Genomic DNA, 13,069 nt, shown 5'->3' with positions numbered 1-13,069 from the left:
ACACACACACACACACACACACACACACACACACACACACACACACCACACACACAAATACAGTGAAGCGTAAAACTGAAGTCCTTCGGTACCTTCTTAGAAACGGACACAAGTAAGTGCAGAAGGGCTTTTGGCCCGAGGCTTCCAGGCGAGCGGGCAGGCCCGGGAGAGGTGAAGCCGCCCCCCAACATTGGGGCGCTCCCACACCCCTCCCCAGGCAGGAAACGTCTGGATCTGCTCCCCTCAGGTAGCCCACGCGCCGACGCCGAGTCGGGCTGCAGCAAGGTGGCTCCCTCTCAGCTCCTCGGGGTGCGACCCCTCACGGCAAGACCAGAGGCAGCTGAGGGAGGCAGAAGCTTCAGGTTTACCTCAGCATTCCCGACCTGGACCCCCGAAACCTGCCCCCACCGGGTCTCCCGGGACTGGCGCGGCATAACGGCGGGGGAGCAGTTCGCCACACCTGGGCCAACGCCCGCCCTCACCTGGGCCGCAGCGCCGCGCCCGGCGGCCGCGCCAGGGGAGGAGCCTGCGGACGCCCGCGGCGTCCAGCGAGCCAGGTGAACACGCCTGCGCAATCGGACCGTAAACAAGCCCGCCCCTTCCCCTCGGCGCGGCTCCGGGGAGCCGGCTCGCGGGTGGGTGGGGCTAAGAGGAAGAGGAGGGGGCGGGAGCGCGAGAGCCAAGGACGGCGCCTGCGCAGTGGGCGTGATCCGGGCACTTAGGGCAGGATGAACGCTGCTTTCCAAGATGGCGACGGAGGGAGGAGGGAAGGAGATGAACGAGATTAAGACCCAATTCACTACCCGGGAAGGTCTGTACAAGCTGTTGCCGCATTCGGAGTACAGCCGGCCCAACCGAGTGCCCTTCAACTCGCAGGGATCCAACCCTGTCCGGGTCTCCTTCGTAAACCTCAACGACCAGTCTGGCAACGGCGACCGCCTCTGCTTCAATGTGGGCCGGGAGCTCTACTTCTATATCTACAAGGGGGTCCGCAAGGTACCGACCCGGGCGTCACCGGGGTCCGCCAGCGGCGTGGGCAGAGGCCGGGAGCAGGGCGGTGACAGCGGGAGCCAGGGTGACCGATAGGGGTGGCCGTCGCTCTTACTTTTGAGTGGGCCGGTAACTCCACTGGGGTGTTCCTGGGGAAAGGGGGTTCGGGAGTGAGGAGGGTGGGGGCGGTGGAGCGGGTCCGTGGGCTGCGGGGCTTCGGCTAGGAGGCCCCCGAAGGAGTGGGCTGCCTCCCCTCCGGGAGGGTCCGTAAGACTCTGACACGGCCCGGGAGCGGGCCTGCGAGTCCCCGGAAGAGGTGGGGTGGCCGTCTCGTCTGCCTTGAGTGCCTCTCTTCCCGGCAGCGTTGGGAATCGCCCTGGATTAGGGAACAGGGGCGCAGAGCGGCTTGGGAAAGTCTGTAAGGCGGAACCGGTGCTGGGAAGCGAGGACCGAGACTAGGTCAGAAGGGACCTGCTCGGCACGAAGGGCTACTCCACCTGCTGCCACACTGACACTTCCTAGGAGCCTCTCCTTCTGGTCCAAAAACACCCGAGGGAGGCTGGCTGTCACTGTCTCCGCCGCTGAGGGAAGCTGCTCTTGACAGATTGTTAAAGGGGATCATTAGTATGGGAAGGATAGAGTACTACAGTTGGGAGGTCGAAATGATGTTTTCGACGAACTAAGCTGTTTAGAGGGGTTCTGTGTGAGCGTGCCCAGATTAATCTAGTCCAACAAGTCAGACTCTGTCCCAAACAGGGAGGGATATGCCTTAAAAGCTTCTTTACAGGAGCCATCCTTCTTGGCGGGCGACTTAACAGTAATTTTGTGAAACATGTAATCATCCTTTAAAAATATCTCGTAAAAGCAGCAACTTATTAGAGCTTTTCTCTCATTGGCTACGTGACTATGTTCTCATTGAGAACGACTTACTTTGAGATTGTGGGTTTTGACTTGATTGTGGGAAGACTGAGGAAATTAATGCACCCCAAGCATCTTGACGTAGGAAAAGGTGATAATTTACAAATGTTCAGTCAGTGTGAAAATAAATTGTACTTTCTGAAGAGTGAACATTCCCTAGCACTCAATATATCCAGGTCCAGTACAGTGTTTTTGCTTGGGTATAAGAACTAGGAAAGTGGCAATGGTATCTAAATGTAGCAAGTTGTCTCATTCGTTCAAGGTGAAGCTTTTTTATTATCGTTTATGATAATAAGTGTACTTCTGTGTTTGGGATATGCTGTTAGAAGTTGCTGAAAGTAAATCCCTTGACTCCCCCGCCTTTTGGAATTGGGAAGGTGTGAAATAGTTTAGGAGGTGACACTTTTTACTCCTGTTCCCAGCTATGTCACTGATTGACTTATTGGGTGACCTCGGACAAGTTAGTTAATTTCTATTTACACCTTTTTAAAAAGAGAATATTGCAGTGCATATGTTTTAATTAATAATATAATGATTGTTATGAACTTTAAAATCCTGAAGCCCTCCGTAAATGCAGAACATAGTTAAACTAAGCGTAAAGAGTAACTGTCAGACAGGAAGCTGCCATCTTCGTATTGATACTAGGACTGAAAGGATCACCTTTTTCCCTGGAAATAAGGTTAGCATTTTAAGTTATTAAAATTTATGTAAAAATACAAAATGCTTGAAAACTAAATTCACTGACATTAGCGATTACTAATGGAGGCATTACTTTTTTCTTTTTTTTTTTTTTTTTTTTTTTAGTTTTCTTTTAAAGGTTATTACTTCTGAAGCATTCAAATGGCAAACCCTATCTGGATCTCTTGGCCCTGGCTTGCATCATAAAAACTGGGCTCTTGCCTGGAAGTATCCATACAATAAAAACAACCTCATTGCCGTCCAGTCGATTCTGACTCATAGCGACCCTATAGGACAGAGTAGGACTGCGCCACAGGGTTTCCAAGGAGTGGCTGGTGGATTCGAACTGCTGACCTTTTGGTTAGCAGCCTAAGCTCTTAACCATTGTGCCACCAGGGCTCCATCCATATGATAGTGCTGTCTTTTAGTGGGACACTTTATTCACTAAGAGAGCTTTTCAAAACTGCACCAAAAAATTGTTTTAGATAAGACAAATATTAAACATGTAAATTGCCTTTACCTGCATAATTTATTTGAACACTTTAATTTTTTTGGTAAATTTTTGTTTTTCATGTGGTGATACTTTGTAGAAACATTTGTATTAGATGGCAGACATTTCAGATCTCTTCTAGACATTGTAATTTTTTTTTTTTTTATGAATGAGTTTGCATTTATTGTTATTTCTGAATATAAGTGATTGTTTTTGTGTCTCTTTATTTTCTTATTTTGAAATACAGCAAATAATTTATCCTTAATCAGAAAACCAAGATTTATTTTTGGTGTTAGGAGTTATAAATCTGTTTTTGAAAGTTGGTTATTTTGACTTTTTTCTTTCATTTTTTTGTTTGAGGAACATAAAGTTTTACAACAATTATTCAGTTCATTCAGAGGGTCTTATTTGTTTTTTGTTTTTGTTTTTTTATTGTACATCAGGTGAAGGCTTACAGAACAAATAGTTTCTCATGAAACAGAAGTACACATGTTATTTTATGACATTGGTTAACAACCCCACAACATATCAACCCTCTAACTTCTCAACCTCTTTTTTTTTTGGTGAAAATACACATAGCCAAAGATACACCATTTCAAAAATTTCTACGTGCACAGTTCCGTGGCATTGACTACGCTCTTCGAATTGTGCTGTTATTCTCACTTAAGATGAAGGCTTACAGAACAAAATAGTTTCTAATTTAACAGTTACTACAAATGTTGCCCTATGACAGTGGTTAACAATCTCACAACACATCAACAATGTCCTTACTCAACCTTGGGTTCCCTATCAGCAGCTTCCTTGTCCCCTTCTGCTTTCTGGCCCTTGTCACTGGACTCCTGTATCTCATTAGTCTCGTTTGGTTTTACGGGGCTGTCCACTCCCAGGCTGAACGGTGAACCTCGGAGGTAACTTCACCACTGAGCTAAAAGGGTGTCTGGGGTCCATTCTCTCGGGGTTTCTCCAGTCTCCTTTAGGCCAGTAAATCTGGTCTTTTTTTTGTGAGTTAGAATTATGCTCTACATCCTTCTCCAGCTCTGTCCAGAACCCAGAGGGTCTTATTTGGATGAATAAATTCAAGTTAAATCTGGATGTAAAATAAGTGGAAAGTAGGTCTTTAAAAAAAATTTAAATCATGAACTGTGTGCTGCCATTCCTGAGAGAAAAAAAACTCTGCTGGGAGAATGGAGTAATGAGAAAGTCATCTAAAATCTAAGCAGAGGCCTGTAATGTTGGCCCTTCTTAAACATTTGCACGTCAGTTTCTAGAGCTGGAAGGGACCTTAGTACTTTTGTAGCCCCATCTCCTCAGAGAAAACCAAGGCTAGAGGGGTGATGCCAAACTGTGTTACCGTTGTTTCTCATGGCAAGGAAGATGAAGCACAGCTGACTCTAAAGAACTGCCTTAGTGAGAACAGACTGGTTATGCTTTTTGATCACAAGGATGGATATCATACATTCCAGGCGATTTGGAGTTTACCGCAGCATTTTGCGATAATAGTATCGCATTTAATCCCTACAGCAACCCTGTATGGTAGATGAAAGCATCTTTTCACAAAGCAGGAAGTTTGTAATGGGGTTTCTTGTGTGAGGAGATATAGTTTGTAAATTTATTTTGCTTAAATAAAGATAGCTTGAACATTGGTTTAATTCTGACACTAATTTCAATAAAGATTTGAGTGACTACTATAATAGTTATACTAGGCAAAATGATGTGGGGTATTCAAAGATGAGTGAGACCTTGGCCTGCCCCTTCGCACAAAGAACTTTCACTTTACTAACTTTCAAATATCTTTGTAGCATACTTTGCTTTCCTTTTTTCTTTTTTGGAAAGAGTGTTTCAGAATAAAGGTGCCAAACATAACTGGGCTTGTTTGACCACTCTCATTTTATGGAAACCTGTTTTTACATAAATGTTGAATGGCCTTCATTCAGATCTCAGCTTAAACATCACTTCCTCAGCAAATCCCTCTTTGAATTCTCTGACTAGATCAGTTTTCCCCTATTACATGTTCTTGTAGCGTCCTGTACTTTCCTAGCACTTTTCTTAATTTGTAATTCTTTGTGCAATTATCTGATTGTCTCCTCTATAAACAAAGCTCCCTCAGAATAGGGACTGTGTCTTTCCGGCTCTCACTGGATCCCCAGTGCCCAGAAGCATCCAGCATAGAGTAGGCCCTCACTGTGTGTGTGTTGAGGGACAGACTTAAGGATGCGTCCATGTCCATTTATGTCATACTTTAAAAAGATCTTCAGAAGCAATTCACTTTTTGGCCCCAAAGTGACAGTATTTTTAGTAGCTCACATCTTTTTAAAGATATTTCAAACTGTTGTTAGTAGGTGACAAATTTAGCTTTCTTACAATTGGGAAATTGTGTAGCAAGAGACAGTGAAGTAATGGAAAGTAGTAGGATTACTTTTGATCTAATTCTGTCATGTACTGACAAACAACGTTTAAAAACTGTACGCAGAATTACTTAACATTCAAGCCCAAGAACCTTACTTTTTTCCCCCCATTTTAAGATTGCAGGCCACAAATATACTGCCCAGAGATGCTGTTGAAGCAGTCATAGAATTAGATGGCTTCTAAGGCCTTTTCCACTTTGAACGTTGTATGATTCTCTGTTAAGTAATACTTTTATGAAAGTAAATTTATCTTTCCACTCAGGAAATGTCTTCATATCTTGGATTCATTGCCTACTTCTTGAATGGTAACTGAGAGGGGTAGGACATGTTGTGAAAGCAAGTTGAAAACAAGCAAGTTGTGATTCCAGGTCTTTATACTAGAAAAAGCTTTGTACTCACCACCCTGGGATGAAGCTGGGGCCAGAGGAGTCCATTGATAACAGCTAAAATATTTTTAGAGCAGAGTTTTGTCCAGAATGGTAATGGGTTGACTTGGGAGGGAATGAGTGTTCCGTTACTTGAAATATTCTGTTTGTCAAAAACCACAGGACCACCTGTTGGTAGCATTGAAACAATTTCTGGTTTGTGTGGGAGGGTGAACTAGGTAGATACCTTTTAAAGTCATTAGATATTGAACTGCTCCGGAGAAGGTCATGTTCACACCCTCCTCCAGATTTGTAATTTTCACACCTTCCTTCTCCCCATTGATAATTTAGAAAGAGACTTAAAAGTCTAGACATTTTTATATCAAATTTACTTTGAGAAATTTTGTACTTAATAGGGGACACGTGGGATTGCTGAATGAGTGGAAACTTGTATTTGTTTTCCATTAAGGGCTGCTTACTGACTTCTGATAAGAAATACTGGTGGTGTAGTGGTTAAGAGCTAGCGTTGCTAACCAAAAAGGTTGGCAGTTGAAATCCACTAAGCAGTGCTTAGAGACTCTATGGGGGAGTTCTACCCTGCCCTATAGGGTCGCTATTAGTTGGAATGGAGTTGATGGCAATGGGTTTGGTTTGGAAACCCTGGTGGTGTAGTGGTTCAGAGCTATGGCTGCTAACCAGATGGTTGGGAGTTTGAATCCACCAGGCGCTCCTTGGAAACCCTATGGGGCAGCTCTACTCTGTCCAAGAGGGTTGCTATGAGTCAGAATTGACTTGACGGCAATGGTTTTTTTCTTAACTGACTTCTGAAATATTGGTAAGATTTAGTTGACTATAGAATTTTTTATGCTGAGGGGAAAGCATCTTAACTGTTAACTTAAAGCAGGCTTGAGACAGTTTCATATGGTACCTTGGTTCTCTTGACCTTGAAGAAGAGGGTGGTGATGAGATTTTGAAAGACTCCATGGGTGGATGTGAGCAATGGCTAGAGGCTCCAGAGTGTATCAGTATCACACCTTTTGAAATCCGTGAGGTAGTCATGAATTTCATTCTTTCAGGAAGTATTTATGGAGTGCACCCACCAGGTACAAGGTACTGTTGTAGATGCTGGGAGTAGACAAGGTCCTTGCCCTCCAGAAACTTGTCAACTCTATTTATTACCATTGAGTTAATCTAGTGACTTAAGTGGTATTTATTATGCTTTAGTAGAAAACTTGGGCAAGAATCAAAACATAGTTACTGGATTTTGTCACTGACTGGTTTGGCTATATGCCTAAAGAACCTTATTTTAAAAATAAACGTGTAGGTTTTTGTAGCCTGGTATTTGATGTCTTAGGAAATAATTTTATTTATGTTTCAGCGAGGTTAGTTTGTACAGAAATATTAAATGTGATCCTATTTGGTTATTCAAGAGAGGGCTTTAAAAATAGAAATAGCTTTAATTGGGTAGGCATTTCCAGCTTTAATTTTCAAGACATTTAAAATTGTCTAAGGATATCAGTGACAAGTTACCTTATTTTCTGAACATTTGGCATCTACTTTTTTTTATAAGAGTACAAGATGTGTCTTGTTTTTTAAAAAATAGTCCTCATTCATCAGGTGTGTGTTGAGGACCTGTTACATACAAGGCACTGCTGTCTGTTGTGGATGATGTTGTTAGTTGCCGTCAAGTGGATTCTCACTCATGGCGATCCCATGTGTGCAGACTACAGCTGCTCCATAGTGTTTTCAAGGCTGTGACCTTTTGGAAACATAGCCAGGCCTTCCTTCTGAGGTGCCTCTGGGTGGGTTTGAACCATCAGCCTTTCAGCTAGTAGTCCAGCGCTTAACCATTTGTGCCACCCAGGGCCTTTGTAGATGACACAAAGGTGAAATAGGACGTACTACCTTTGTCTGAGAAGTTTGTATTCTTGTACTGAGGAGTGTAATATAAAGTCGAAAACGTGTGCTGTATGCATAGGCAATACAAGTGAAAAAAAAAGTTGTTGTCGAGTAGATTCCGACTCATGGCGACCCCATATGTTCTGGAGTAGAACTGTGCTCTATAGGGTTTCCAATGACTGATTTTTCAGAAGTAGATTGCCAGGCCTTTCTTCTGGGGTGCCTCTGGGTGGACTCAAACCTCCAACCTTTTGGTTAGCAGCTGAGCACATTAACCATTTGCACCCGCTCCCCCACTGACTCCTCAATACAAGTATCAAGAGGAAGTAAGGAGTGAAGGTGAAGTGGAGAAGTATTTCTGTGCGCGGTAGGAGAATATTGGATTGCGGTTCAGATAGATGATTTGCTCTAAAATGTTGGGTACAGATCATATTTTTGTAAATTTTAAAACTTGCTACCTTGTATTTCTAATTTCAGAAATGCTTTATCTTCATTTCTGATCTTCATTTGGCAGTTGGTCTTACCTTCTCTACCAAAATTGGTGATTTGTAAAATTGAGTAATATTTTGCAATATACATTATCAATTCTATTTTGTAAATATGGGTTTTCTTAAAGGAGGGTACAGCATGCTAAAAACATGCCAGATCAGTCAGTGTGCTACACTTCATCTGGTTTTGTAGCAGTAGGAAAATGTGCTTGAAACTATAGGTTTTTATATGGAAAAAACAATTCACGAGGATGGAATTTGTGAGGTGTTTATATTAAAAACATAAGTATCATTCAAGAGGAGGGAATATTGTAACGTTTTCTGTGGATTATCCCTGTGACCTGAAGCTGTTTTTCCTTTTGTTAGTTCATAACTAGATCACTGTTCTACTGTGCTGTTTTTTTTTTTCCTCCCCTGCTACAGCCAAACTGGTACAGGTGATCATATACTTACTTTGCTCTCTGCTTCAGAGGCACTGTGTTGTCCTCACGTTTCATTCAATAAATATGTGAGTGGGTTTTGTGTGGAAAACAGTATTCTAGACTTTGGGAAATCAAAGAAGTATGAGACATAGACCCTGACCTTGAGAGGGTTATTGTCTACCCAAAGAGACACGATACTCATGTACTCATTCACTCTGTAAAGATTTATTGAGTGCCTGTGCTAAATTGTTGTTGAGACAGAGTCTCTGCCATCAGGGAGTTCACAGTCCAGTGAAATAATGAATGCCTTATTTATTCAGCTAACATTTATTGGGCCTGTGGACCCAAAGACAAATAAGACATAGTCCCTGGCCTAACATGCTTACAGTCTAGAGGTGAGATGGGCAAGTAAACCAACCCCCATGGGACAGCTCATGAAAAGCAGTCACAGTCGAGCGCTGCGTGTTAGGTGCTGTGTACAATTAGTGAGACAATAAATGCATAGCCCTCCACTATTTACAAGGTTTACAAGGCCTTTTCATTTTCTCCTCTAAACAGTCCTTCGGGGGAAAGTGTTTGTTTGACAATCGAAGAGTTTGGGATGTGCCCACAGTTATGCTGGGAATATGGTGCAGCCTGGTGTGAATCCAGGGCCGCCAGTGGGTCCTCTTACACAGGTTTCGTGTCGGCAGTGAAATGCAAGCAGCGAGGCTTGCCATTCTGATGTCATTCCAGAGAATAGGAGACGGCAGGCCAGACAGTAGTCAGGAAATATTTTATAGAAGAGATGTGACTTGGGTACTCCTGTACTTTCTCTTAGATGTAGAGAAATGAGCTGCACATCCCTGGTAGAATTGAAGCAGGAGACAGCAAGGTATAATAGACCGCGTCATAATAATGGTTAATGTTTACTACCTGGACATTATGCTGAGTGTTTCATGCATGATCTAATTTAATCCTCGAAAATAATCTTGTAAAATGGATACTATTAGTAGCCCCATTTTATAGGTGAGAAGACTGAGATTTATAGAGATTGAATTATTTGCATAAGGTCATAAAACTAGCAAGCAGTTGTCCTGGGGTTTGAATCTAGGTCTGTTGACTCTAGAGCCAGAGCACTTAACCAGTAAATTAGTCTGCACAGGACTAGGAGTCTCAGTGGTAGTTCTGGTCTTTGTTAGACCAGAACTTACTAGTTCGTTATGTGCACTCCTTTAAAAAAAAAAAAGTTGCCATCAAGTCAATCCCAACTCATGGTGACCCCATGTGTGTCAGAGTAGAACTGTGCTCCATAGGGCTTTCCATGGCTGAATTTTTGGAAGTAGATCACCAGGCCTTTCTTCCAGAGCACCTCTGGGTGGACTCAAACTACCATCCTTTTGGTTAGCAGCTGAGTGCATTAACTGTTTGTGCCACACAGGTACTCTATGCCCTCATTGTTGTATGCCGTGGTGTCGATTCTGACTCATAACAACCCGGTAGGACAAAGTAGAACTGCCCCGTAGGGTTTCTAAGGCTATAATCTTTATGGAAGCAGAACGCCGTATCTTTCTTCTGCAGAGCAGCTGGTGGGTTCGAACCACTGACCTTCTGTTGGCAGCTGAGCGCTTAACCACTGTGGCACCAGGGCCCTTATGCCCTCCTTCAAAAAAAAAAAAAGCCAAACCCACTGCTGTTGAGCCGACGCTGGCTTATAGCGACCCCTTTATACTAGCTGTTTCCTCTGGCAGGGATGCTTACCTCCTTTATTTTAAGGTTTGGTTTTAGATCCAAACTTAAATGACATGCCCTCAGAGAGGCTTCTCTTGACATAAATTCAAAGGAGCTATCAGTCATTCTCAATACCATCCCCTTTTAAAAAATCCTCTGTGAAATACTCATCACTGGCATTTTTCATGTTTACTCATGCATTTACAGCCAGTCTCCCACGCTCATTATTGAACATAAGCTTTATGAGAGTAAGGCCTTTCTGTCTGATTTAGCAGTGGAACCCCAGCTGAGCACTTAGAACAGCCCCTGGCACATTGTAGGCACTGAAATATTTTCTTACTGAACGAATGCATTTTATGCTGCCTTTTTGTTTGTGTGGTGTTCTTCACTATCAGTGAGAATGATAACTTCACAGTTTATAAAACATTTACATAGAACGTCTCGTTTGAGTTCTTTGGGGTTAAGGCCAGACACTCATTGTTGTTACTGTTCCTACTTCATCAAAGAAGAAATGGATTCAGAGGGTTTGAGGAGACCATGGTAATAATTGGTAGGATTAGAACTTAATACCCAGGACTTGGACTCTTTGTCCAGTATTCTGTTTTAACCTGAAGCTGCCATCCCAGTAGCTCGCAGAATTGACCAGCTCATGTTTGGAGTGTTTTTTAGCAGTTGCATTTGCTCCATGAAGGCATATGTTGCCTTTTGTAGGACCTTGAGCAAGTCACTTAACCTCTTAGAGCCTTAGTTTTGTTTTTTGTAAACAGTTGGGGGAGAATATCTGTCCTGATGACTTCACTGTTTTGTAGGATTAAGTGAGATGATTATGTAAAAGCTATTTAAGAAAATGGCAAAAAACGTTGCCATCAAGTCAATTCCAACTCATAGGGAGCCTATAGGACACAGTAGAATTGCCCCGTAGGGTTTCCAAGGAGCAGCTGGTATATTCAGACTGCTGACCCCTTGGTTACCAGCCAAGCACTTAACCACTGTGCCACCAAGATACCATATAAATGTAAGATTTTTGTTTTTTTAAATAATTAGGGCAAGGTGATACCAAAGGAGCCCTGGTGGTGCAGTGGTTAAGCGCTCGGCTGCTAATCAAAGGGTCGGCGGTTCGAACCCACCAGCTACTCCGTGAGAGAAAGATGTGGCAGCCTGCTTCAGTAAAGATTACAGCCTTGGAAACCCTATGGGGCAGTTCTGCTCTGTCCTGTAGGGTCGCTGTCAGTTGGAATCCACTGGCTGGCAATGGGTTTAAGGAATACCAAAGGCTGGAATGGGCTTAGATCATTCTGGTGTCTTATTTCTTGTGACTTGCTCTTGGAGCCCTGCTAGGAGAAGGCGAGGAGCGGGGTAGGGATGAGGAAAACCGAGCACACCTTAGAGACCAGAGGGAGGTTGCATGGAGATTACCAGGAGAGCAGCGTGGTGATTTGAAATGGGAGAAGAGACTCTGGCGAGAAAGGAGAGCAGGCGCAGGGATCTCAGCCTTGCCCAACCTTTGTAGGAGCCGTGCAGATGGCGGCTGCAGTTTTAGACACTTCACTTGTTAGGGCTTCTCAACCTGGATGGGAGAAATACACCTTTATTTTTACTAATCTCGAACTGAAATTCATCATGTCCTTTGATTATGATACAGGAAGTAAATCACAGTAGTAACAGAACCTGGGACTTTATCACCAATGAAAATCACCGATGCTTTCGTATCACATGGTTTTTGAAGGTATCTTGGATATCATTTACCCTCATTGCTACTCGGAGGTTACAGTAGTTAGTGGATCTGCCACTAGATCTCATTATTGAATGTGTAATAAACTTCTATAAATCCTAAGGGGGGAAGATTTGTGTAGTGTAACTTTATGACAATAAAATTGGTTTCTTTTGTAATCGTATGTGTTTAAAGGCATTGTTGTGAGCGGGAGTCCACAGCAGGAAGTCTGAGCACCCCAGTTTAGATGATAAGCCTTGGCTTACTTAGTGTCTGATGTGTGGTTGACTGGCAGGAGGGGGGGCTGGTTTCTCACGTCAGGTGAAACTTGAGTTAGCTCTGTGAAGAGGTCTCTGCGGTACCCGTAGTGGTGTTTCACTGAGTTAATTATCCAGAATTCTAAGTTGGCCACGTCATTTGCTTCTTTTTCTTCCTGATCATTCATTTGCCCTTGCTGCCCTAACGAGAGGGAGAGTCCAGAAACTGCTCCACAGGGTAGACTCTGTTCCATTTGGTTCAGATAGTAGATGATTACAGTGTAATATTTGTCCCAGTTGTGATGGGAACTCGGAGAGGCTTTAACAAGGTGACATTTGAACTGAATTCGAATGGGTGGATGGGCTGGGGGGAAGGGGGATTCTAGAACAAGAGAACTAGAAGCCCAGGGCCTAAGGATGTGGCGTTTGATGGCTCTTTCTGGGAGTGGTGAGCGCAGCTGTGGTGGCTGAAGCTTGTGCATGGCTTGGGATGGTAGGATTCTCTTCCCTGGTGGCAGTCCTCTTTTGGAACTCTAGTATGATTAGGACTTTCTTTCGTTGGGTACTACTTCTGAGGTAGTGTACCTCCCAAGCCATGCGCAGATTAGTGCATTATCCTCCGTAAGGACGCGTGTCATCGGATTGTACCCCTGTACTTCCCTGCATTTCTGTCATTTTAGCTCCTGCCTCACCCCCACTCTCCAGCATTACTCCTGTCTTTTTTTTTTTTTTTTTT

At 43.6% G+C, this 13,069-nt stretch overlaps 1 protein-coding gene across 8 annotated transcripts in view; it reads left to right on the top strand.

Moving 5' to 3' along the window:
* The first annotated feature begins 679 nt into the window (after window positions 1-679).
* The window catches only part of WDR20 (WD repeat domain 20), a 74,622-nt gene continuing 62,232 nt past the window's right edge, over window positions 680-13,069 (top strand). For all 8 annotated transcript variants that reach the window (XR_002824171.1, XM_023731775.1, XM_023731777.1 and 5 more), the window contains exon 1: window positions 680-996. Coding sequence is in view for 7 of the 8 variants with exons in the window: in XM_023731775.1 (XP_023587543.1) it covers window positions 748-996 (249 nt within the window). In the remaining variant the exon portion in view is untranslated. The remainder of the gene's footprint in view (window positions 997-13,069) is intronic.

Source organism: Trichechus manatus, unplaced genomic scaffold (assembly GCF_000243295.1).
Source record: "Trichechus manatus latirostris isolate Lorelei unplaced genomic scaffold, TriManLat1.0 scaffold00045, whole genome shotgun sequence".
NCBI classification, from domain to species: Eukaryota; Metazoa; Chordata; class Mammalia; order Sirenia; family Trichechidae; genus Trichechus; species Trichechus manatus.
Note: the sequence above shows the minus strand (reverse complement) of the source record. Positions and strands in the feature narration are given on the sequence as shown.